Below are 23,691 nucleotides of genomic sequence, written 5' to 3'. Positions count from 1 at the left end.
TTGTATATCATTATACCTGCATCAATATCTTTATTTTTGTATTCTATACCTCGGTCAATGAGGGGCAACATTCCATTTGTCTTTGTTACCTTCTTTGAGGAGAAAGTGAGGTCTGCAAATGCTGGAGATCAGAGCTGAAAATGTGTTGCTGGAAAAGCGCAGCAGGTCAGGCAGCATCCAGGGAACAGGAGAGTCGACGTTTCGGGCATTCCTGAAGAAGGGCTTATGCCCGAAACGTTGACTCTCCTGTTCCCTGGATGCTGCCTGACCTGCTGCGCTTTTCCAGCAACACATTTTCAGCTTTGTTACCTTCTTATCTACCCATAATGCTACTTTTAGATACTGTGCACTTGCACGCCAAGATATCTCACTTCATTTACTCTTCTCAGTATATTCCCATTTAAGGCGCATTGCCTTTTTACTCTTTGACCTCCCAAAATGCATTAACTTCACACTTATCAGCGTTGAATCCATCTGCCACTTTCCTGCCCACTCCATCAACCCATCCAAATCATTTTGGAACTTACAGCTATCCTCTACACTGTCCACTACAAAGCCAATTTTTGTGTTGTCTGCAAATTTCCCAATTGTGCCTCATCTGTTCAAATCCAAACTGTTGACGTATAAACCAACAGCTGGACCCCAACACAAAACCTTGCAGAACACCACTTGAAATGGCTTTCCATTTGCAATGAAGTCATTGACTATTACTCTTTATTTCTTGTTACTAAGCCAACTTTGATCCAATTCAACAATTACCCTATACTCCATGGGCTTTTATTTTTTTGACCAGTCTGTCATGTGGAACATTGTCAAACACCTTACTAAAATCCATGTAGACAGTATCCACTGCATTACCCTCATCAATACTCTTGTCACTTCCACAAATTAAATTTGTGATGCATGACTTTCCCTTTACAAACGCATGCAGACTATCCCTGACTAATCCAGGTCTCTTTAAGTGACAGTTTATCTGATTTCTCAGGATTGATTCTAACAAATTGCCCTCCATGAAAGTAAGCTTAACTAGCCTAAATGTTTGGTATTTCCTTTGCACCCTTTCTAACAACAGGAGCCTATTTATATTCATCCAGTCCTCCAGCACCTCATCTGTCTAGTGAAGCTTGGAAAATAACCCTCAGAGCACTTGCTGTTTCCTGTCTGGCCTCCTCCAACATCCTACAGAACAATCTATCTGACCCTGATAACTCATCCATTTTCAAGGATTCCAACTTCTCTAATACTTCCTCTCTCATTATGATTATTTTGTACAATATTCCACACAATAAATGGGAATATACTGAGGGGGGTAAATGAATTGAGAGACCTTAGCATGCAAGTACATAGTACTTAAAGGTAGCATTATGGGTAGAATAAGATTCTAACAAAAGATACAACATAACAGGAGGCAGGGTAGAGGAAACGAGTCTGGAATAAAAGGAATGTTAGAATAACATAAGAATAAAGAGAGCCTGGGGCAGGCAAATCCAAAAGACTTTAAACTTGTGCTATGATTGATGCAGCAGGTGCATGAAGAAAGCAGAAAAAGGGAATGACAAGTTCTAATTCTTCACTACCAAAAGCAGCATTTGATTGTGGAACAGGAGCAACTTTTAGGATAGTGCTGTCAAATGTATCAATCAGATCAGTTATTTAATAGGTTAGCTCAAACCTGGAGTTTAGGGTATACTCTTGGGGGGGGGGGGGGGGGGGGGGGAAGAGAATGAGTAGGAGAGAATTAGAACAAAACTTCAAGAGCAGAACTACCGAGCAGTTCAATTGATACAACGGTTATAGCAGGTGAAGGGCAGTGGAGGAGAACTAAGAGAGTATGACTAGCAAGTGTTGTATAGAAACATGGTGCAACATTACTCTCCCACAGCAGAGTTTGAGGAGAGTGATAATGGAGCTTAGGCAGTGGACAGATAAGGAGGTGGTAACAAAAAAAAAGCAAATAATCAGAAATTGCCGAGTCAATGTTTGAGACTTTGAAGATAGCGTGTATACTGAAACGACAGATAATTATCTCAAATACTAAGTAAAAGTAATAAATAAGAAACACCTGGGTTGGTATTGGAAGTGAATTTTCAGGCAGAAAGCTGTTGCTCAGATGGGAACCTTTGCTGCTGTGCAAGGAAGTTGCGTGGTGAACTAAAGAGAATACATTAAAATTGAATTTTTAACATAAAATAGTATTTTTCATTGCAAACAAAATAATTTTGACCAATAAAGTTGAGCATAATATCACTTACCGGTTTGTACAGTGAATGGGTGTATTGGAGTTGTTGGACTGGTATTTGAATTCATGACAGGAAATGGGACTGAAAGCTGAGCATTTAGTAGCTGGAGGCGCTCCTTCTTAGCTGTCAAATTCTTAATTTGCTCCTCCAGCTGTCGATTTTCAACTTGAAGTTGGTGTAGTGATTTCAACATTCCCATAACTATTTGGACAAAAATGGATGAATAACTTAAAACATTGTTGTACCAATGACAAACTTCAAACAACTTAACCAAAAAATGCAAAGAAATTAAAGATTTGGAGGAAATTAGTGAAAGGAAGCATATCATAAATGGTAAGATTTCTAATAGTAGAGGAAAAGTCAGTCAGGTGGAGAAAATAAAATTTTAAACATAGGTATGAAGCTAAAAATGAAATGCAATTAGAGTTCTATTTTACACATAAGAGCATTTAAGTTGAATATTTCAAAGACACTGGTTATTACATAATTGGAGTTTTATATGCTTTTGTGAATATCTCAGCATAGTGAAGATATAAGAGGCATGGAAAGGACACAGTGAGGATGCATCAGAATTACACTAGGAATTGTGTTATGGTGTAGAGAAAGCCTTCTTGAAAGGTTAGGGCTCTTTTAGCTTGAGTAAGGAAGGCTCTGGGACTTAACACATCTTTTAGCATTGTGGAATGTTTAGAGAAGGCAAATAATTACTTTCACTAATTGGTGAATTAGTAACAAGAGGATATACATGCAACATTATCCCAAGAATGACAAAGATGTGAAACTAGAAGAAACATTCTCATATTTCAGCTCCACAAGTTGGATAGAACAAGAAATATATCACAAAAGACTACTGAAGTAGAAATACTTAACATCCTTGAAAACAAATAAGCTATGTGGAAAATCAGGACAATAGGATTACAGCACACTATGAAATTTGAAGACCTCATATTAGCCTGTGTTGCGTTAGGTCCCAGACAAGCCCCAAATTTGATATGATTCCAGAAGGAATCCCTAAACTGTTAAGCTCCCTGGTGAGAGGGCGGCAGATGCACGAGCTCACCCGCTCCTTCGTTTGTTGCAACAAGATTAATTTACAAAAAGATCCCTTCCCTTGTGGATGCCTTTCCCTTGAGATGCAAGTTTTAAAAGGAGCTAGTTTAGCCAGGTTTTTTTGAACTAACAAGAGGGAGTTCATTCAATAGTAAAGTCACAAAAAATTGGTCATCTAACCACTTAAACAATGATTAGAAATAAGAGGCAATCCAAAAGATAACTTTCTTTTAAAGAATGGATAAATTGTTCACAAAGAATGGATAGTTTACTGTTGCAGTAGAGGTTACCAGAAGTTTTAACATTGGTAATTGAACAGTCAATTTCGAGATTCTTAGTTTTGCAGGTTCATTGAGAACCTATTATTCTACTTTCTTTTGACCATGACTGAATCTCAGTATTCATGTTGAGAGAAAGCCCTCTGTTTTCCTATAACCTTTGTCTGATCTACCTGTGAGCTGACTTCTAGCACTCTATAAGAGAGTTCCTTTACCAGCAACACAGGGGTGACTAGCGGATACTTTGCCAACAGTGACCTTCACAGTACACAATGCTCAAACTCTGGCTTGCACACACAGGCATCTTAGCCCAAGGGCATGCACAAGAAGCTCCGTCCTACCAGTGCATACAAGTAGAGTCGAAGCTGGCTTTTTAACTCATGTCCCTTGGGCATTCTTTAGAGAGAAAAACACAATGTGTCTGCAATTTGGGACATAATTCATAGCGGGTGGCTCACTGTCAGCAAAGAGGCCTCTCGCTAACTTTGTACTCACAAGAGATCACAGTCTAACCTGATCTGACATCTTTTCCCCTTTTGAAGGGCTGTTGTTTGAAGTTCCTTCAACATCCTTAGGTATGCCATTCTATGGTTTGGTTTCACCAGACAGCCACTTAATTTACATCCAAAGCAGTCAGCCCTCTTTTAAAAACACATTTTGGAATTACAAATTAAAATGTCCATAATATGATCGGTTCTGATCAGTGGTCACGAACACTTGATAGATAGAAAAGTGGTTCTATGCACACTACCGTAATCTTTGAATCTTAGAGGAACCATATAAACTCAGTGTAAGGAACCATTGATCATTTGGAATCTTCATCTCATTACCTAACATGGAGGTTTTGCTGATTTTCTTTCCTCCAAACTTAAGCAATAATTCCTAAGGTTTCTTTTCATTTGACTTCATTACTAGCAAACTTGCTATATTTTAAAACAGCCCTTCCTGAAGAAGGGCTTATGCCCGAAACGTCGATTCTCCTATTCTCTGGATGCTGCCTGACCTGCTGCGCTTTTCCGGCAACACATTTTCAGCTATATTTTAAAACATCAAATTCACATCAAAAGGAGAAGAAATTAATGTGAGATAAAAACTGAAAATCTGTATGTATACTTTAATGCTTATCTAGCCAAATATTATATTATAAATGTTTTGGTGACAAAGTGCAATTAAAAGGATCAAAATGCCAAGACTTACAAATGAGTTCAAGCCTTTAAATCAGAAAGTTGGCAAGTCATAAATTTTCGAATGAAAGATTATTAGATCTGGCCAGGAATTTAAGTTTGGTAAAATCTGATAAAAATATTATTTTAGCTATTAATGCAGCTTATGCATCCAATAATAATTATGACATTTAGACAAGGAAAGCCACAAGTCTATGGTGACCTATTGAAATGCAGCTGGTAATTGGTTAGAAACTGATGCTGTGGTAAATGAACAATCAATCCTGTTCCGGTCCTGATTGTAGTTATACTAACAACAGAAATTATTGTGGCAAAGTTGTGAAAAGGCAACATTAGATACAGATGTGATAGAAATCACTGTTAAATACTCTGTGTGCAATTATGGTTAAGATCTGCATATAAGGCTTCTGGTTCTGGAGGGTAACTGGTACTGTCTCTCTCATATAGTGGTCAATATAGAATAATACAACAGAACTATGTTGTTTCATCTAGTCTGCATCAGCTTGTTTTTGAAGAGAAATCACATTGATCCAACTCCCCAGCTCTTTTCACATTATCATTACTTTTTTTCCTTCCAATATTTATGCAACTTCCCACAGAAAGTTACTATTGAATCTATTTTCACTAGTCTATCAGACAATGCTTTCCAAATGCAAACCATCTTACAAAACAAACAAAAACAGAAGTTGCTAGAAAAGCTTAAAGATCTGGCAGCATCTGTGAAGGGAAATCAAAGTTAACATTTCAGGTCCTGTGACCCTTCTTCAGGATTTGCAAAACAGATTTTTTTTTCTGATTGCCAACATTGGGTTCTTTTGCTCATCTTATAACCTTAAATGTGTTCCCTCTGGTTACCAATATTTAGCTAGTGAAAACATTTTCTCTTCATTTACTCTCTCAATCTTTCATGATTTTATGCACCTCTAGAAAACTTACTCTTGGTCATCTCTGCTTTCAGGAAAGAAACCCCAGGTTCTTCAGTTTATATAAACACCGTTCTTCAAAATATTCTGGTAAACCTATACTTCACATCAGGAAGAATCGCGTGGAAGGATCCCTCTGATATCTTGCAAGAATTCACACCAGGGTTGCTCGTCACTATTCTCTTGTGGCAAGCTCCTGTGCATTACTGGATTAATATCAGCAGTGACAAGATGAGACCTTTAAAGCAAGTGTTAATTGCCTACTTAAGTGCCACAATTGGCAGAAGAGGACACTTGTCCATGGACTTTCATGCCATGCTCTTAATCAATGTAGAGACTGGAAGGTGATGATTGTCTTACTCTAAGCACATCCTTCTTAAAATGTTGCAAAACGTATGCCAGAACAAAATTAAGCTTATATATGTAGCATAGATTTTGTATTCTATCCCTATATTAATAAATTACATGCTTTATAAACTGCTTTGTCAACGCATCCTGCTAGCTTCAAGTAATCCTGCATCATAAGTCTTGCTTTTCTTGCATCCTCTTTAAAATTGTGCTATTTACGTTCTATTACCTAATCTTAATCTTCACATCCTTCAATAAAGGAGAGAAAACTTGAGGGGAAAAATAGCCAACTGTTAATTTATGCTTATTACTAATTTTCTGGCAAATACACTGGAAGATATGATCCCAAACATTTCTTTCAGAAGCATGACTACTTAAAAAACTCTTCTCTTGCAGTCCCTCAAGATCGAGGGTTATTTGCTCCAACTTAGATTCAAATGAGATCTGAGATGGCCAATAAGTTCATTGTAAAATCTGCACATTACCACATGCAAGACATCTAGTATTTGAAGGGGCAGGCAGATGAGTATTTTGGAGGTGTGTACACTTAGGCTAACATTTTATTGATATGCTAGCTGTATCAATCTTAAGCACACATAAGTGAAGGGCATGAAGTAGCTTGAGCATATGTAAAAAGATACTTCTGAGGCTCTTGTAATTCAGTGGTACTGTCCCTTAACATGGTTCCAAATTCTACATGCAACACAGGTGTGCCATAACATGCCTGAACAGGTTGATTTATACTTAGACACTTTTCGGACACTGTACTGGGAGGAAGCCAGTCACATTCTGAGAACATCTATAATTCTTTTCGACAGACCTCCTGGAAGTGTTGTCATGCCTGAGCTCAGAGAAGGGAAGTTACTTGAAGAGTCTGGTTTCAAATGACATATCCTAACCAGTACAGCTGGTTTTGAATATTTACTGCTTTGATGGTCGGTACATTCACTTGGGAGAGGATACTGCTGTTGGACCACCTCCCTTCGACCAGATTTGTAGAATCTTATGAACATATTCCTGCATACTATACTCCAAGTCCAGCATTTATCGACAGGTGTGGTGGAACCATCACAACAAGAACTGTTCAACCTATGCTACATTCAATCCATTTTGATATAGAAACACAGCAAACAGGATCACAAGTGAGCCATTCAGCCCTTTGAGCATGCTGTGCCATGCAGTGTGATCATAGCTAATTATCCAACTTAGCACCCTATTCCTGCTTTCTCTTCGTGTCCTATGACTACAAAACGACTGCAATCGCAGTCACAAACTCTATCATGTAGATGATAATTGGTGTATACTCACTCAGCAATTGAGCTCCGGATCACAGTCCATTCATTCGGCAGGGCACGAGGAACCTTTCATTAAACACTGGGAAAATGAAATTCCTATTCCAATAAACTTCCACAGCATAACAACTTAACTAAGATCAATAAGATCAATAAGATGAACCTGGAAAATGTAGACCATTTTATGACAAAGGTAGATGTGACAACAAAATCCACAATAATTTCTGATGCTGTAGAATCATAAAGATGTACAGCATGGAAACAGGCCCTTCAGTCCAACTTGTCCATGCCAAACAGATATCCCAACCTTACCTAGTCCCACTTGCCAGCACCCGTCCCATATCCCTTCGAATCCTTCCTATTCACATAGCCATCCAGATGCCTCTTAAATGTTGCAATTGTACCAGCCTCCACCACTTTCTCTGGCAGCTCTTTCCACACACACACACACCCCTCTTTATGAAAAAGTTGCCCCTTAAGTCCCTTTTAAATCTTTCCCCTCTCGCCCTAAACCTATGCCCTCTAGTTTTGGACTCCCCCACCCCAGGGAAAAGACTTTGTCTACTTATCCTATTCATGCCCCTCATGATTTTATAAATCTCTATAAGATCACCCCTCAGCCTCTGACATTCCAGGGAAAAACAGTCCCAGCCTATTCAACCTTTCCCTATAGCTCAAATCCTCCAACCCTGGCACCATCCTTGTAAATCTTTTCTGAACCCTTTCAAGATTCACAACATCCTTCTGATAGGAAGGAGACCAGAATTGCACACCATTTCCAACCAACGTCCTGTACAACTGCAACTTAGCCTCCCAACTCCTATAGTCAATACTGAAATATGTTCACTCAATTTGGCTGGATGCGAAAAAGATCTCAAACCCAAGACGAAAGCCATGGTTTATTGGGCTGCAGCGAATTCTGTGATCCTACATCTTCAAACTTCGACAACCTACAGCAGACAGTTTGAATCATTGGAAAAATACCACCAGAAAAGCAATTTCAACATTTAAAAAATGATAAGCTTGTAAATATCTTGCATTTCCACTCCTTCATTTTGATATAGAAACATAGCAAACAGGAGCACAAGTAGACCATTTAGCCCTTTTAGCATGCTCTGCCATGCAATTTGATCGTAGCTAATTATTCAACTCAGCACCCTGTTCCAGCTGTGGTTCTGTTCACTGAGCTGGAAGTTTTTGTTGCAAACGTTTCGTCCCCTGTCTAGGTGACATCCTCAGTGCTTGGAAACCTCCTGTGAAGCGCTTCTGTGGTGTTTCCTCCGGCATTTATAGTGGCCTGTCCCTGCCGCTTCCGGTTGTCAGTTTCAGCTGTCCGCTGTAGTGGCCGGTATATCGGGTCCAGGTCGATGTGTTTGTTGATGGAGTTTGTGGATGAGTGCCATGCTTCTAGGAATTCCCTGGCTGTTCCTTGTTTGGCTTGCCCTATAATGGTAGTGTTGTCCCAGTCGAATTCATGTTGCATGTCGTCTGCGTGTGGGGCTACTAGGGATAGCTGGTCGTGTCGTTTCGTGGCTAGTTGATGTTCGTGGATGCGGATCGTTAGCTGTCTTCCTGTTTGTCCTATATAGTGTTTTGTACAGTCCTTGCATGGGATTTTGTACACTACATTAGTTTTGCTCATTCTGGGTATCGGGTCCTTCGTTCTGGTGAGTTGTTGTCCGAGTGTGGCTGTTGGTTTGTGTGCCGTTATAAGTCCTAGTGGTCGCAGTAGTCTGGCTGTCAGTTCACAGTTCACACTTTTGAAAGATCTCAACCAACGCCTCCGCTATTTCCTCAGCCACACACACAGACCAAGTCCTGAACTATGAAAGCAACCACCCCAATACACGCAAACGAAGTTGCATCAAGACACTATTCAAAAGGGCCACAACACACTGCAGCACACCAGAACTACAAAAAGAGGAAGGGGAACACCTATACAAGGTATTTGCCAAAAACTGATATCCTCGCAATTTCATCAACAGATGCCTAAGGGAAAGACAACGGAACGAGGACATGCCGCAACCCAAAGGACTAGCCACACTACCATACATCAAGAACATCTCTGAACTGACAGCCAGACTACTGCGACCACTAGGACTTATAACAGCACACAAACCAACAGCCACACTCAGACAACAACTCACCAGAACGAAGGACCCGATACCCAGCATGAGCAAAACTAATGTGGTGGACAAAATCCTATGCAAGGACTGCACAAAACACTATATAGGACAAACAGGAAGACAGTTAACGATCCGCATCCACGAACATCAACTAGCCACGAAACGACACGACCAGCTATCCCTAGTCGTCACACACACAGACGACAAGCAACATGAATTCGACTGGGACAACACTACCATTATAGGGCAAGCCAAACAAGGAACAGCCAGGGAATTCCTAGAAGCATGGCACTCATCCACAAACTCCATCAACAAACACATCGACCTGGACCCAATATACCGGCCACTACAGCGGACAGCTGAAACTGACAACCGGAAGCGGCAGGGACAGGCCACTATAAATGCCGGAGGAAACACCACAGAAGCGCTTCACAGGAGGCTCCCAAGCACTGAGGATGTCACCTAGACAGGGGACAAAACGTTTGCAACAAAAACTTCCAGCTCGGCGAACAGAACCACAGCAACGAGCACCCGAGCTACAAACCTTCTCACAAACTTTGAAACCTGTTCCAGCTTTCTCTTCATGCCCTATTTATGTACTAATCAAAATACAATATTTAGCAGTATTTTCATTGTATTTGGAAGAACAAATTGGTTTCGCCATAACCTCAACAAGAGGGTTTTATTTTCAGAAATAAGAGAGAATAGTTGAGTAGCTCTTCCTCACCGACTTCCTGTTCCTCAAATAATTCTAAATACCAAAGCACTATCCAGTCACTGTTCATACACTCCAAGCAGGAATCTACGACATTGCAAGGGGTTATTACTAGTCTAATACAAAACAAAGAACTGCAGATCCTGGAGACCTGAAAAAAGAAATTTGGTGAAACTCAGCAGGCCCGGCACCATTGTGGGAAGAAAACAGAGTTAACGTTTTGAGGGCAGAAACTCATCAGAAAACTGGTTATTACCAGTTGTTCAATTTCTATGAAGCCTTGTTTAAAAAAAAAGTCCACTGTGACCTTTCAAATGCTTTTAAAAGAAACTATTCCAGTTATTTCCACAAAAATTTAAACAAATTGATTTTTCCACAAGCCTTCAAAACCCAAGCCCATATTAAATATGAAGCATCTTCATGATAATAATCAAAGACATTTGGAACATAGGAATGTCGGAACAGGAGCAGGCCATTCAGCCAGTTGCCTACACTGTCGTTCAATATGATTATAGCTGATTGAACACTCAATTATTTTTATCCACTCTATTCCCGTAAGTGTGGAATAAATCTCCAAGCAGCATCTTTTTTTGGGGGTGGGAGGGGGGGGTTGGCTAGAGCTGATCATAAACAGAACCGGACCAGGCATTCAAATACTGTGAATGCAAAAGCAGGTCCAAGGCTGGAATTCAGTGTAGCTCACTACTTGATTTCTCAAAGTCTGTCCACAGTCTACAAAGCATGAGTCAGGATTCTGATGGCATACTCTCTTCACTCCCTACATGATAGCAGCTCCAATGACACAAGAAATCAACTAAGAAAAATCAGACCCATTGACTGCCACCTCATCCATCACTGATGTACTACTGTGGCAATACACATTACAAAAGACACCAAAGCAACTGAAAAGGCTTCACCAGCAGTACTTTCCAACCTGTGACCTTGAGGGTCAAAGGCAACAGACGCATGGATATGTCAGAGTTGGAACTATATCACCATTCTTTCACCATTGCTGTGTCAAGCAGTGCAGCATCCTCTCCAATAGCTATGTGGACATGCCTACAGCACAATGATTGCTGTAGCCACGGTGGTAGTTCACATCACCCTGAGGGCAATTAGGGATAGATCACATTTCAAAAACAAAAAAAAATTGGAAATCATCAATAGTTATTGCAGAATTCAGGGAATCCTGTGTTTTAATGAACCCTGAAGTACAATATATCATAACCATAAGACAAAGGATCATTGAGTCTGCTTTGTCATTCAGTGAGATCATGAATGATCTAATAATCTTCAACTCCACTTTGCCTTTTACCCATAACCTTTAATTCCAATATGCATTAAAAATACTTCTTTTGTTTTGAACAAGGGTCACTGAACCTGAAACATTAACTCTGCTTTCTCTCCAGAGATGTTGCCAGACCCACTGAGTTTTCCCAGCAATTTCTGTTTTTGTTTCTGATTTCCAGCATCTACAGTTCTTTAGGTTTTTTGCATTAAAAAAGTCTTTCCCGTCTTGAATATACTTAATGAGCCACACCTCAACAGTATTTGAGTTCAAGAATTCCACAGATTCACTGCCTTCTCAGAGGTCTGTCTTAAACATGCAACCACTTATTGTGAGATTTTTGACCTCTTGGCCGAGACTCTCCCGGAAAGGGAAATAACCTTTCGGCATTTACCATGTCAAGTCTTGCATGAATCTTGATTTGGAGATGCCGGTGTTGGACTGGGGTGTACAAAGTTAAAAATCACACAACACCAGGTTATAGTCCAACAGGTTTAATTGGAAGCACACTAGCTTTCGGAGCGACGCTCCTTCATCAGGTGATTGTCACCTGGTGAAGGAGCGTTGCTCCGAAAGCTAGTGTGCTTCCAACTAAACCTGTTGGACTATAACCTGGTGTTGTGTGATTTTTAACTTTGCATGAATCTTGTGTGTTTAAATATGGTCAATATTATTCTTCTATATTCCATTAAGTATAGGCCCAATCTACTCAGTCTCACCAATAATGGCTAAAGAAATATCCATAAGGCCAGAAAAGGTGGTGATGTATGGTACATGTCTTTGAAGATTGGGACCCACAACTACATGATTTATTCATGTATTTAATATACGCCAATAAAAGGTGATGCACACAGGATAATCATGAAAAAAATAGTAAATCAAAAAAGACATCAGTAGCATCACTGACTGCGAGGAAAAGAACTGTACAGAATTATGAAACAGGCACTTTTATGTATGAAATAATAGATGCATTGAAAAGCAAACCTGCTGTAAATACATACCTTCTCCAGGAGTGCCCTGTTCCAAAAGAAACTGCTGCCCTTCACTCCACTGCCTTTCCAATAACTGTTCTATGCTCGATGCAACTGGTGGCAGATTCTCCAAGACACTGTTACTTGACTGGTCATAACGAATTTGTAAACCACTTGCAGGAGATCTGTTTGAAATGTTAGGATTTCCAAATTAGAAGTAGTACAATTAACTCTTATGGAATCTAGTGTCAAAAAAAACAGCATCCTACCCCAACCAGACCTCCCAATCTGACCTAGTCCCATTTGCCAGCATTTGGCCCATATCCCTCCAAACCATTCCTGTTTATACACCCATTCAGGTGCCTTTTAAAAGTCGTAAGTGTACCCACCTCAAACACTTCCTCTGGCAATTCGATCCATGCACGCACCACCCTCTGCATAAAAAGGTTACTCCTCCGGTCCTTTTTAAATCTTTCCCCTCTTACCTTAAACCTATACCCTCTAGTTTTGAACTCACCCATCCTTGGAAAAAGACCGTGGCTATTCAACATAATCCATGCCCCTCATGATTTTATACAGCTTTATAAAGCTCATCCCATAGCCTCCAAAGCTCCAGGAAAATGTGCCCCAGCCCGTTCAGCCTCTCCTGTACCTCAACCTCCAGTCCCAATAACATCCCAACAAAAATTTTTTCTGCACCCTCTCAAGTTTAGCATCTTTCTGATAGAAGGGTGGCCAGAATTGCAGGAAATATTCTAAAGGTGGCCTCACCAACGTCCTGTACTGCTGCAACACGACATCCCAAGTCCTATACTCAAATGTAATCAAACATGTCCATCCTGCGCAATATTAGAATTTCAGATGGTCACTCCACTTAACTTGGGAATAATGCAACAGGACTAAAATATTCTGCTTAAAAGAAACAAAATATCACAATAACTTTCATTTAGGGGCGGCAACCGATGGCTGAGTGGTTAGCACTGTTGCCTCACAGTGCCAGGGATCCGGGTTTGATTCCTGCCTCAGGTGAAAGTCTATGTGGAATTTGCACGTTCTCCCAGTGTCTGCATGGATTTCCTCTTGATGCTCCGGTTTCCTCCACAGTCCAAAAGATGCGCAGGTCAGGTGAATTGGCCATGCTAAATTGCCCATAGTGTTAGGTGTATTAGTCAGAGGCAAATATAGGGTAGGCGAATGGGTCTGGGTGGGTTACTCTTCGGAGGGTCGGTGTGGACGTGTTGGGTTGAAGGGCCTGTTTCCATACTGTAGGGAATCTAATCCCAAATCCCTCTTTGATTAGCTAGTTGTTTACTAGCAATATATTAAAAGAACACTACACATTTAAATTAAAATTCTTAACAAGAATGAACAAACAGATTGATGAAAGACAATATTTTTGGTTCAGTGGCATTATGTTCAAATTGTGTAGAGGACAATAGATTTCGCTGTTGAAAATACCCAAATCTAAATGATCCACTCCAACAGAGATATTAGCAACACTGGAGAGACTGTGATTCTCCAGAAGGTGGTAATAAGAAATTCACTGGTAGAATCTGGCAGTGTTGCAGGATGACTACTCCGATATTATCTATGCTTACATTCCTCTGAAATATAATCAGTTCAGAGTGGTATTTGCAAATATTGAGAGCAGGTAACCTAATTGCAGTTCTTAAGAAGAGTATATCAAAGAGCCTATTAAATCTTATAGGAATAAATGATACTCAAAATTCAAATGGCAGATGGAACATTTTAACAGAAGAAATAAGAGCAAGATATGACCCATTAAGCCTCTTGGCCATTAAGTATGGACAAAGCTATGCTTCAGCTTTCCTGCTACTTTCCAATATCCATTCATTCTGCAAACACCAAAAACCAGTGTGTCTCAACCAAACATCTAATTTATTCACCAGCAGTGAAGTTCAAAAAATCCGCAGTACCATTTTAGCGAAGAAATATTCTCTTACATAAATCCTAAAATAATCATACCCTTATCCAGAGACAGCGCCCACCATGATATAGATTCCCTAACTAGGAGAATCAACCTCTCAGTATTAATCCTGTTAAGCCTTTCAAAGTCTTGTTTATCATAATGAGTACAGGAACACGAGATGGGAGGAGTAACCCGATTCAGCCTCAGTCTTAAATGATTGGCTCATTACCCTGAAATATGCTCCTGTGCTTTTATTGCTGCCGGTCTCTCTATATCTACCCTATCATTGTAAGTTTCAATGAGATTCCCTCTCATTTTTTCAAAGCTCCACAGCATGTAGACTCAATTCATTCAGCCCTTCATCATAAATTAAACCTTACATCTCAGGGACCAACCTACTAAACCTCTGCTGTATTGTCTCTTAACGCAAGAATCAGCATTAGTCAGAATTTTGCTCATTCTTGGAAAGAAGTTAAATTCTCCGCAACAGGATATTTATCAGCAAGGGGAATTTGATCTGCAGTTTTGTGCTCAAGGGCTATCTGGTCATTTTTCCACAATTTTTGGCAGAAGTCAGCTATTCAAGCTTTACAGAGGCAACTTTGCTTGGGTCTAGATGTAAGCTCATACTTGGCACAGATTTTTTTGTTTAGGGTGTAGCTTTGCTCACTGAGCTGTAGGCTTGACATCCAGATGTTTCATTACCTGGCTAGGTAACATCATCAGTGGCGACCTCCAAGTGAAGTGAAGCTGTTGTCTCCTGCTTTCTATTTATATGTTTATCCTGGATGGGGTTCCTGGGATTTGTGGTGATGTCATTTCCTGTTCGTTTTCTGAGGGGTTGATAGATGGTATCTAGATCTATGTGTTTGTTTATGGCGTTGTGGTTGGAGTGCCAGGCCTCGAGGAATTCTCTGGCATGTCTTTGCTTAGCCTGTCCCAGTCGAATTGGTGGTATTTTTCATCCGTGTGTAGGGCTACGAGGAAGAGAGGGTCGTGTCTTTTTGCGTTTCAGAGTTTCAGAAATGACAGCCAGACTACTAAGACCCCCTCGGAATCCTAGTAGCACACAAACCCACCATCACTCTCAAACAAAAACTAACAAACTTAAAAGACCCAGTACAACCCATGGACAAAACCAACGTCATCTACAAAATTCCATGCAAGGACTGCACAAACATTACGTAGGACAAACAGGAAGAAAGTTAGCCACTAGGATACATGAACACCAACTAGCCACAAAAAGACCCGACCGTCTCTCCCCCGTAGCCCTACACACGGATGAAAAAAAACCATCAGTTCGACTGGGACAACACATCTATCCTTCCTGGGACAGGCTAAGCAAAGACATGCCAGAGAATTCCTAGAGGTCTGGCACTCCAACCACAACGCCATAAACAAACACATAGATCTTGATACCATCTATCAACCCCTCAGAAAACAAACAGGAAATGACATCACCACAAACCCCAGGAACCCCATCCAGGACAAACATATAAATAGAAAGCAGGAGACAACAGCTTCGCTTCACTTGGAGGTCGCCACTGATGATGTTACCTGGCCAGGTAATGAAACACCTGGATATCAAACCTGCAGCTCAGCGAGCAAAGCTACACCCTAAACCTCAACCTGAGTTTCAAATCTTCACAAACATTGCAAAAAAAGATTTTTTCGTATTCACCAGCTGGGCACTGTGGTAGTTTAAGATGGGATGTTTGTAGGGGCTCCTCATTCTCCTTAGCATCTTCATTGCTTATATCAATTCACAACAGAATATGGCAGGGCTGCAAAGCCCTGATCTGATTCACTGAATGAGAGATCACTCTACTGTATTAATTACTCGATTCACTGCAACACAATATCACTAATTCCACAAGATCCTCTCTTTGAAGAAGTGTCCCATGTCTGATCAAAAGTGTTCTGCAAAGGCCCAGACAGATAATGACCGACTATTGGTTGCCCTCTTCCAACTACCTTGCTGACTTCAAGAAATTTGAATTGCGATGGCAACTTTTTGGAATTGTAGCCTTTTCTTTCCTCTCATGAAAGCCATGCTGAGAACTCCCAATATGACCCTCTCCAAGTGGTCACATAGTGCATCCCTAATGATTACTTGGGCATCTTATTATCAAATTAGTGGGCCTACAGTTGTCAACTCCTAATTATACAATGATAAAAGGGCTGTAGTCAGTGTCAAAGCCAGTATTTCACTTCTCACATGCACTATAATAAGATGATCCAAGACTATTTGTCATATAATAAACACGGTGCAGCAGATTAATATCAAAAGATTTAACTGTCACCATAAGTGATAAAGAATTCCATGATATGCAAGAATTGTGGAGGTGGTGGCGACAAAGTGGTGATGAAGGTGGATGAATAATCCAGAACCCCAGGCTAATGTTCTGTGTGCATGGGTTCAAATCCCATCATTGCGAATGGTAAAATCTGAATTCAGTAAACAATTGACAAGTCTAATAGAAACATATAAGCAATGTCAATTCTCATATTAAAAAAAAAATCAATCTGGTTCACCAATGGTTTTTTGGGAAGGAAATCTGCCTATGTGATTCCAGACCCATAGCAATACGATTGACTCTTAACTGCAGTACATGCAATAAATGCAATGCTCACATTCCACAAATTAAGATATAAAAAGTGCCTTCGGTTCCACTTGAAATCGCAGCTGAATCTTGGTAAACCTTTTTCAGGTTAAACAGATTCCTATGAAGGAGACAGATATCAGCTGAACATGTGGCAGTAGGGATAGTGCAGGAGGGAGGGTTTCAGATATATGGATAATTAGGGCTCATTCTGGGGAAGGTGGGCCCTGTTACAAACAGGACGGTCTTCACTTGAACCAGCGGGGTACTAACATCCTGGGTGGGAAATTTGCTACTGCTATTCGGGCGGGTTTAGATTAGATCACCAGAGGAATGGGAACCTGTGGTGTAGTTCCAGTGCACAGGAGGATGAGAATAGGAAGGACACTGACAGGGTTTCACGGGTCATAGGAATGTGCTGGCAGACAACAAGCTGGTTTGAAGTGTGTCTACTTCTACGCCGGGGTATCTGGAATAAGGTAGGTGAGCTTGCAACATGGATAGGTACCTGGGACTTCGATGCTGTGGCCATTTTGGAGGCATGGATAGAGCAGGGTCAGGAATGGATGTTGCAGGTTCCAGAGTTTAGATCGTTCATTAAGATCAGGGAAGGTGGTATAAGAGGGGGAGGAGTGGCTGAAAGAACTTTTGACGAGGACTCATCCATGGAGGTGGTATGGGCTGAGGTCAGAAACAGGAGAGGAGAGGACTGCTGGGAGCTTTTTTTATATAGGCCTCCGCAAAGTTCCAGGGATGTGGAGGAGAGGATTGGCAAAGCGATTCTGGGTAGGAGTCAACAGAACAGGGTGGTCATTATGAGGGACTTTAACTTCCCAAAATTGGCTGGGAATGCTATAACTCTAGTACATTGGATGGATGAGTTTTTGTCTAATGTGTGTAGGAGGGTTTCCTGACACAGTATGTCAAAGGGTCGACAAGAGGAGAAGCCACACTGGATCAGGTACTTGGTAACGAACCAGACCAGGTATTTGATTTAGTGGTAGGTGAGCACTGAGATACGGGCTATTAGACTCGAAAGGATTGAGGTTAGTAAGGAGATGGTGTTATCAATTCTAGAAGGTGTGCAAGTAGATAAGTCCCCTGGGCTGGATGGGATTTATCCGAGGATTCTCTGGGAAGTGAGGGAGGAGATGGCAGAGCCTTTGGCCTTGATCTTTGAGGATTGCAAATGTTGCGTTCTTTTTCAAGAAGGGCAGTAAAGATGACCCAGGTAATTATAGACCAGAAAGCATTATGTCTGTTGTCAGAAAAGTTTTGGAAAGGATAAAGAGACAGGATTTATAATCATCTAGCAAGCAACAATTTGATTGCAGATAGTCAACATCGTTTCGTCAAGGGCAAGTGGTGTCTGACAAACTTCTGAGTTTTTTTGAGAAGGTGACCAAGCATGTGAATGAGGGTAGGGCAGTTGACGTGGTGTACATGGACTTCAGTAAAGCCTTTGATAAGGTTCTACATGGCAGGTTTTTGAAAAAAATGCAGAGGCATGGGATTAAAGGTGATTTAGCAGTTTGTATTAGAAACTGGTTTTCTCTAAGAAGGCAGCGAGGGGTGGTTGATGGGAAATTAAGCCTGGAATCCGGTTACTAGAGTGTGCCACAAGGCTGCGCTTTGGGACCACTGCTGTTTGTCATTTTTATAAATGACTTCGACACAAGCATAGGTGGATGGGTTAGTAAGTTTGTAGATGACACTAAAGCCAGTGGAGGGGTGAACAGTGTGGAAGAATGTTGCAGGTCGCGGGGGGACGTGGATAAACTACAAAATTGGGCTGAAAGGTGGCAAAAGGAGTTCAACGCAGATAAATATGAGGTGACTCGCTTTGGGAAGAATAACAGCAAGGCAGAATACTGGGTCAATGGAAAGATTCTTAGTAGTGTGGATGTGCAGAGGGATCTTGATGTCCATGTACATAGATCTCTGAAAGTTGCCACCCAGGTTGATAGTGCTGTTAAGGCGACATAGTGTGTTGGGTTTTATTGGTAGAGGGATTGAGTTCCAGAGCCGTGATGTCATGCTGCAAATGTACAAAATGCTAGTGCGGCCTCACCTGGAATATTGTGTACAGTTCTGGTCGCCCCATTACAAGAAGGATGTGGAAGCATTGGAAAAGTTGCAGAGGAGATTTACTAGGATGTTGCCTGGTCTGGAGGGAAGGTCTTATGAGGAATGACTGAGGGACTTGGGTCTATTCACATTGGAGAGAAGGCGGCCAAGAGGGGATTTAAGAGACATACAAGATGATCAGAGGATTAGATAGGGTGGACAGTAAGGGTCTTTTTCCTAGGATGATAACGCTTGTATGAGAGGGCATAGCTGCAAATTGAGGGGTGATAGATTTAAGACAGATGTCAGAGGCAGGTTCTTTATGCAGAGTGGTAAGGGCGTGGAATGCCTTGCCTGCCAATGCGGTTAATTCAGCTACATTAGTGGCTTTTAAACCGTCCTTGGATAAGCACATGGATGATGATGGGATAGTGAAGGGGGATGGGTTTAGATCAGTTCACAAGTTGGTGCAAATCGAGGGCCAAAGGGCCTGTTCTGCAATGTATTGTTCTAAGTATAATCCTCTGTTCACGCACAAGGTTTTTTTTAATTGATGATAAGCCTGATACAATCCTTTGGCATAAAAAAAGATGATTCTGGACCTTTTTCGACTGTCTCATATTTTCAAAGTAGACTGCTACAGTCACTCAGAGCTACTGGATCCCACAAACCGCAAAAAGAATTGTGAATGAATCTAGTCAAAAAATGCAATAGCATATTTTCCATCCATTAAGAAATACAGCTCTTGACACTAGCATTCCAAGCACTGAAAAGTATCAGCCTAGATTACAGATCAAGTCTGTGTAGACCAGAGTTCGCAATCTTTAACAGAGAGGAGAGTGCACCATTAAGCCAAGCTGTTACTTCTCCTCTGCATAATCCAATGATCTCTGCAGCAATCACGTATACACTGAAGCCCAAAAATGCCACTGACTTCATCACAAAATAGCATGAAAATGTGACTAAAAATGTCAGCTATTCTATTATCATCTAATATTTGCAAAACACATGGCTTACCGTGGTGAAAGACTTCCTCTTGGTGAACTGCTCCTACCAGGAAGATTGCGGCTATTCTCCAAATCCTGTTCTGAAAAATAAACAAAACTAGTTGACAAAATTGTTTAGGCAAATAACATACATCATTTTTTTGAAACATATTTTGTATAGACTACTTTCATAGGATTATCATCACTCTAGATTACACCCCTCAGACTTCCACTTTGCATTAGGCCACTTATTAGTGAGGAGACATGAACGGGCAAGGGGAACCAGGAGAATTCAACCTTTTGGAGAATGATTTATCTTTTTCTCATACTATTTTCAAATCATCGTCATGGATCCTGCAAGCTAAAAATGAGGATATAGAGTATGCAGCAGAGTTCTCAACTGCAGCTACCATAAAGTCTCAATAGGTGACAACAAAAAAGTTAGCTCAATTTAAGAACAATTGTTTGGTTGGATCAAGAACTAATCAGCTCTGAGGGGAAGTGGAAGGAAAAGGAGAATGGAAATCCGGACCACAAACTTGGGGTAAATGCCAGGTCTGTGCATTTGCAGGTAACTAGTTCAGAATTGTACTAAGCTTACTACCTGGAGGCAACAGATGTGCAGGCCTGAAAAATAAGTGAGAAATTATAGAGAAAATGACGTCAAAGGAGGAACAAGATTTCTTCTTTTAAATAAGAGGTTAATGAATTACCGGAAGGAGGCAAACATCTTTTGATCTCATAGTCAGCTATCCCAGTACTTTCATGCCTTTGATTTAGGCCCACAACTGAATTTAAAACTTGCCTTCTGAACTGCACATCACCTGCTGCTGAGATATTAAAGATCTTGGTTTAGTAAAAGTTTCTTAAGAGGAAACTTTGCAATTCCTATCCAAATATAAACTTGTAATGCTGGAGTCATGGTCACTGCTAAAAGCTGACAAAACTACCAAATAAGAAGTTGGAAAATTAAGTTGAGAATTCCAAAGATTCACTGTTCTGTGGAAAGAAACTCATCTTCTCAGGTCTAAATGACTTTCTTCTTATTTGGAGACTGTGTACCCGGATTTTAGATCTCTCTGGCCAGAGAAAACAGCTTTTCCATATCCATCCTGTTTTGCCATTCGATATTTTGTAACTTTAATGAATTCTCCTTTAATTCTTCTAAATTCCAGACAGAATACAGTCTCTTCAATCTCTGCTCATGCAAAAGTTTCCTTGTCCCAGCAATCAGTCTGGTGAACATCACCTGCACTCCCACTTTGGAGAAAATATCCTTCCTAAGGGAAGGGAAACTGAACTGTACACAATATACCAGGTACTATCATGAAGGTTATATACAATTAAAACATGACATCTTTAGAATACAAGAACCAGGCACAGGAATAGACAACTCAGCCCCTTGAGCCTGGCTCTGCCAGTTAACATTATTAGTATTTTCCTGATTAGATCCCATAACTAATCAAAAGCTTATCCATCTCCTCAAATCTATTCAACATCCTGGCATCCACTACACTCTAGGGTATTGAATTCCAAAGATTCAGAACCCTTTGAATAAATTTCTCCTCATCTCTGTTCTGAATTTGCTACCTCTTACTCATACTCTAATCATCTTACAATAAAAGTCAACATACCACCTGCCCTCCACACTGCATCTGCATGTTAGCTTTCAGTAATTCATGAAAAAGGCCATCTAGCATTTTGAGGATCAAAACGCATCAGCCTCTGAATTTAAGAAATACTTTTCAGCTCCATTCCGCTTACCAAGGTGGATACCCTTAAAATTATCCATATGATTCTGCATCTTGGGGAGGTGACAGCCTACTGGTATTATTGCTGGAATGTTAACCCAGAGATCCAGGTAATGTTCTGGGGACCCGGATTCGAATCCTGCCACAGCAGATGGTTGAATTTGAATTCAACAGAAATCTGAAAATAAGAATCTAATAATGAATCCATTGCTAATTGTCAGAAAAAAAAACACATCTGGTTTACTACTTTTTGTTTAGGAAGGAAATTGTCATCATTACCTGTTCTGGCTTACATGCAACTTCAGACCGCAGCAATGTGGTTGGCTCTTAACTGCTGTCTGGGCAATTAGGGACAGGCAATCAATGATAGGCAATAAATGTTGGAATAGCCAGTGTCTCCCTCATCCCATGAATGAATTAAAACAAAATCTGCCATGCTGTTGCTCACTCACTCATCTAGTCCAAATTCTTGAGAGTCTCTTTGCATCCTTCTCAAATACACATTACCACTTAGTCTTGTATCATCCACAAATTTGGAAATATTACATTGGAGTCAACATATCCAATTTATTGATAAGGATGGTAAACAACTGGTGCTTGAGCACTAATCCTTGCAGTACCCCACTAGTCACAACCTGCCAGAGAATAGTCTATTTTTCCTCCTGAATTTTTCTGTCCATTAATGAATCACCACTCCAAGCTGGTATAATCAACCCTGATCCCATATGCCTTAATCTATCTTGTGGGGGACCTTACTGACAGCCTTCTGAAAATGCAAACATGCAACATCCACTGGTTTCCCCTTATTTACCTGACTACAATATTCCTCAAAAACCTCCAATAGGTTTGCTAAACATAATTTCCTTTCACAAATCTAAGCTGAGTCTGTTCAATCAGATCATTACTTTCTGAGTGCCCAGTTATCACAGCCTTCATAACATTCAAAATCACTGACGTCAGATGAACAGGACTATAGTTCCCCATTTCTGCTCTCTAAACATTCACGAATAGTAAGGTTACATTTACCACTTTTGTTCAGAATCTATAGAATTGTAAAAGATTACCACCAATCCATCTACAAATTCTAAAGGCATTTCACCCAAAATGCTAGGATGTAGGTAAATCCCAAGGATCTGTTAACCTATGTTCCATTAATTTCTGGTACTTTTTAGAAAAACCAGTATCATGTAGATCTATATTTAGTTGTTAGCATTTTCATCCAGAAGACAGACACATAGCATTTGATTAGTTTCTCTGCCATACTTTTTCTCCTATTAAGAGTCCTCTCGATTTTGCTTGACGTGGACCCACTTTTCTGATGAAGGGCTTAAGCCTGAAACGTCAATTCTCTTGTTCCTTGGATGCTGCTTGGCCTGCTGTGCTTTTCCAGCATCACACTCTCAATATGGACCCGCTTTTGTTTTAGCTAATCTTTTCCTTTTTTGCATACCTTCTAGAAGCTTTTACATCAGTTTTTATGTTGCTTACTGGTTTATTTTCATTTTAGTTTCCCTTTCTTAACCTTTTCCTTGATTATCTTTTATGCCCAATCCTTTGATGAAACATAATCCTTGATTTCTTTCATTAGCCATGGTAATAACAGCTTTTGTATTGTACTTTAATGCTTTAAAAGTAATTTTGTTGTAAACTACGTATTAGTTATAGCTTTTCACAGTTTCCCCTATCCATCATAGCCAATCTGACAATCATACATTCATAGTTACCTTTACTTTGATTTAGGGTCTTAAATCTCTGAGAAACTATCACTTTCAAACACTCCCTAACAACAGTTTCTCACTAACCAATGAACTGATGGTTTTCTGGTCAAGACAATTGGATTTATATTTAAAGACAAGCAGCTCTTGAAGGCTTCCAATTATAGCTGCTCCCAAGACATTCCAACTTCTCTCCCCTCCCTGACAAGAATGAAAGCCCCTCC

General features: G+C 40.5%; 1 protein-coding gene across 9 annotated transcripts in view; it reads right to left on the bottom strand.

The window, feature by feature from the left end:
* Positions 1-23,691, bottom strand: part of mllt10 (MLLT10 histone lysine methyltransferase DOT1L cofactor) — a 294,669-nt gene that overhangs the window by 27,974 nt on the left and 243,004 nt on the right. For all 9 annotated transcript variants that reach the window (XM_087987376.1, XM_087987375.1, XM_087987379.1 and 6 more), the window contains 4 exons: positions 20,033-20,102; positions 12,446-12,600; positions 2,253-2,441; positions 2,063-2,151 (listed from right to left, as the gene is read on the bottom strand). In XM_087987376.1, the coding sequence (XP_087843502.1) occupies positions 2,063-2,151; positions 2,253-2,441; positions 12,446-12,600; positions 20,033-20,102 (503 nt within the window). The remainder of the gene's footprint in view (positions 1-2,062; positions 2,152-2,252; positions 2,442-12,445; positions 12,601-20,032; positions 20,103-23,691) is intronic.

Source organism: Chiloscyllium plagiosum, unplaced genomic scaffold (genome assembly GCF_037043375.1).
Source record: "Chiloscyllium plagiosum isolate Xiang-an unplaced genomic scaffold, Cpla_swu_hap1 HiC_scaffold_5, whole genome shotgun sequence".
NCBI classification, from domain to species: domain Eukaryota; kingdom Metazoa; phylum Chordata; class Chondrichthyes; order Orectolobiformes; family Hemiscylliidae; genus Chiloscyllium; species Chiloscyllium plagiosum.
Note: the sequence above shows the minus strand (reverse complement) of the source record. Positions and strands in the feature narration are given on the sequence as shown.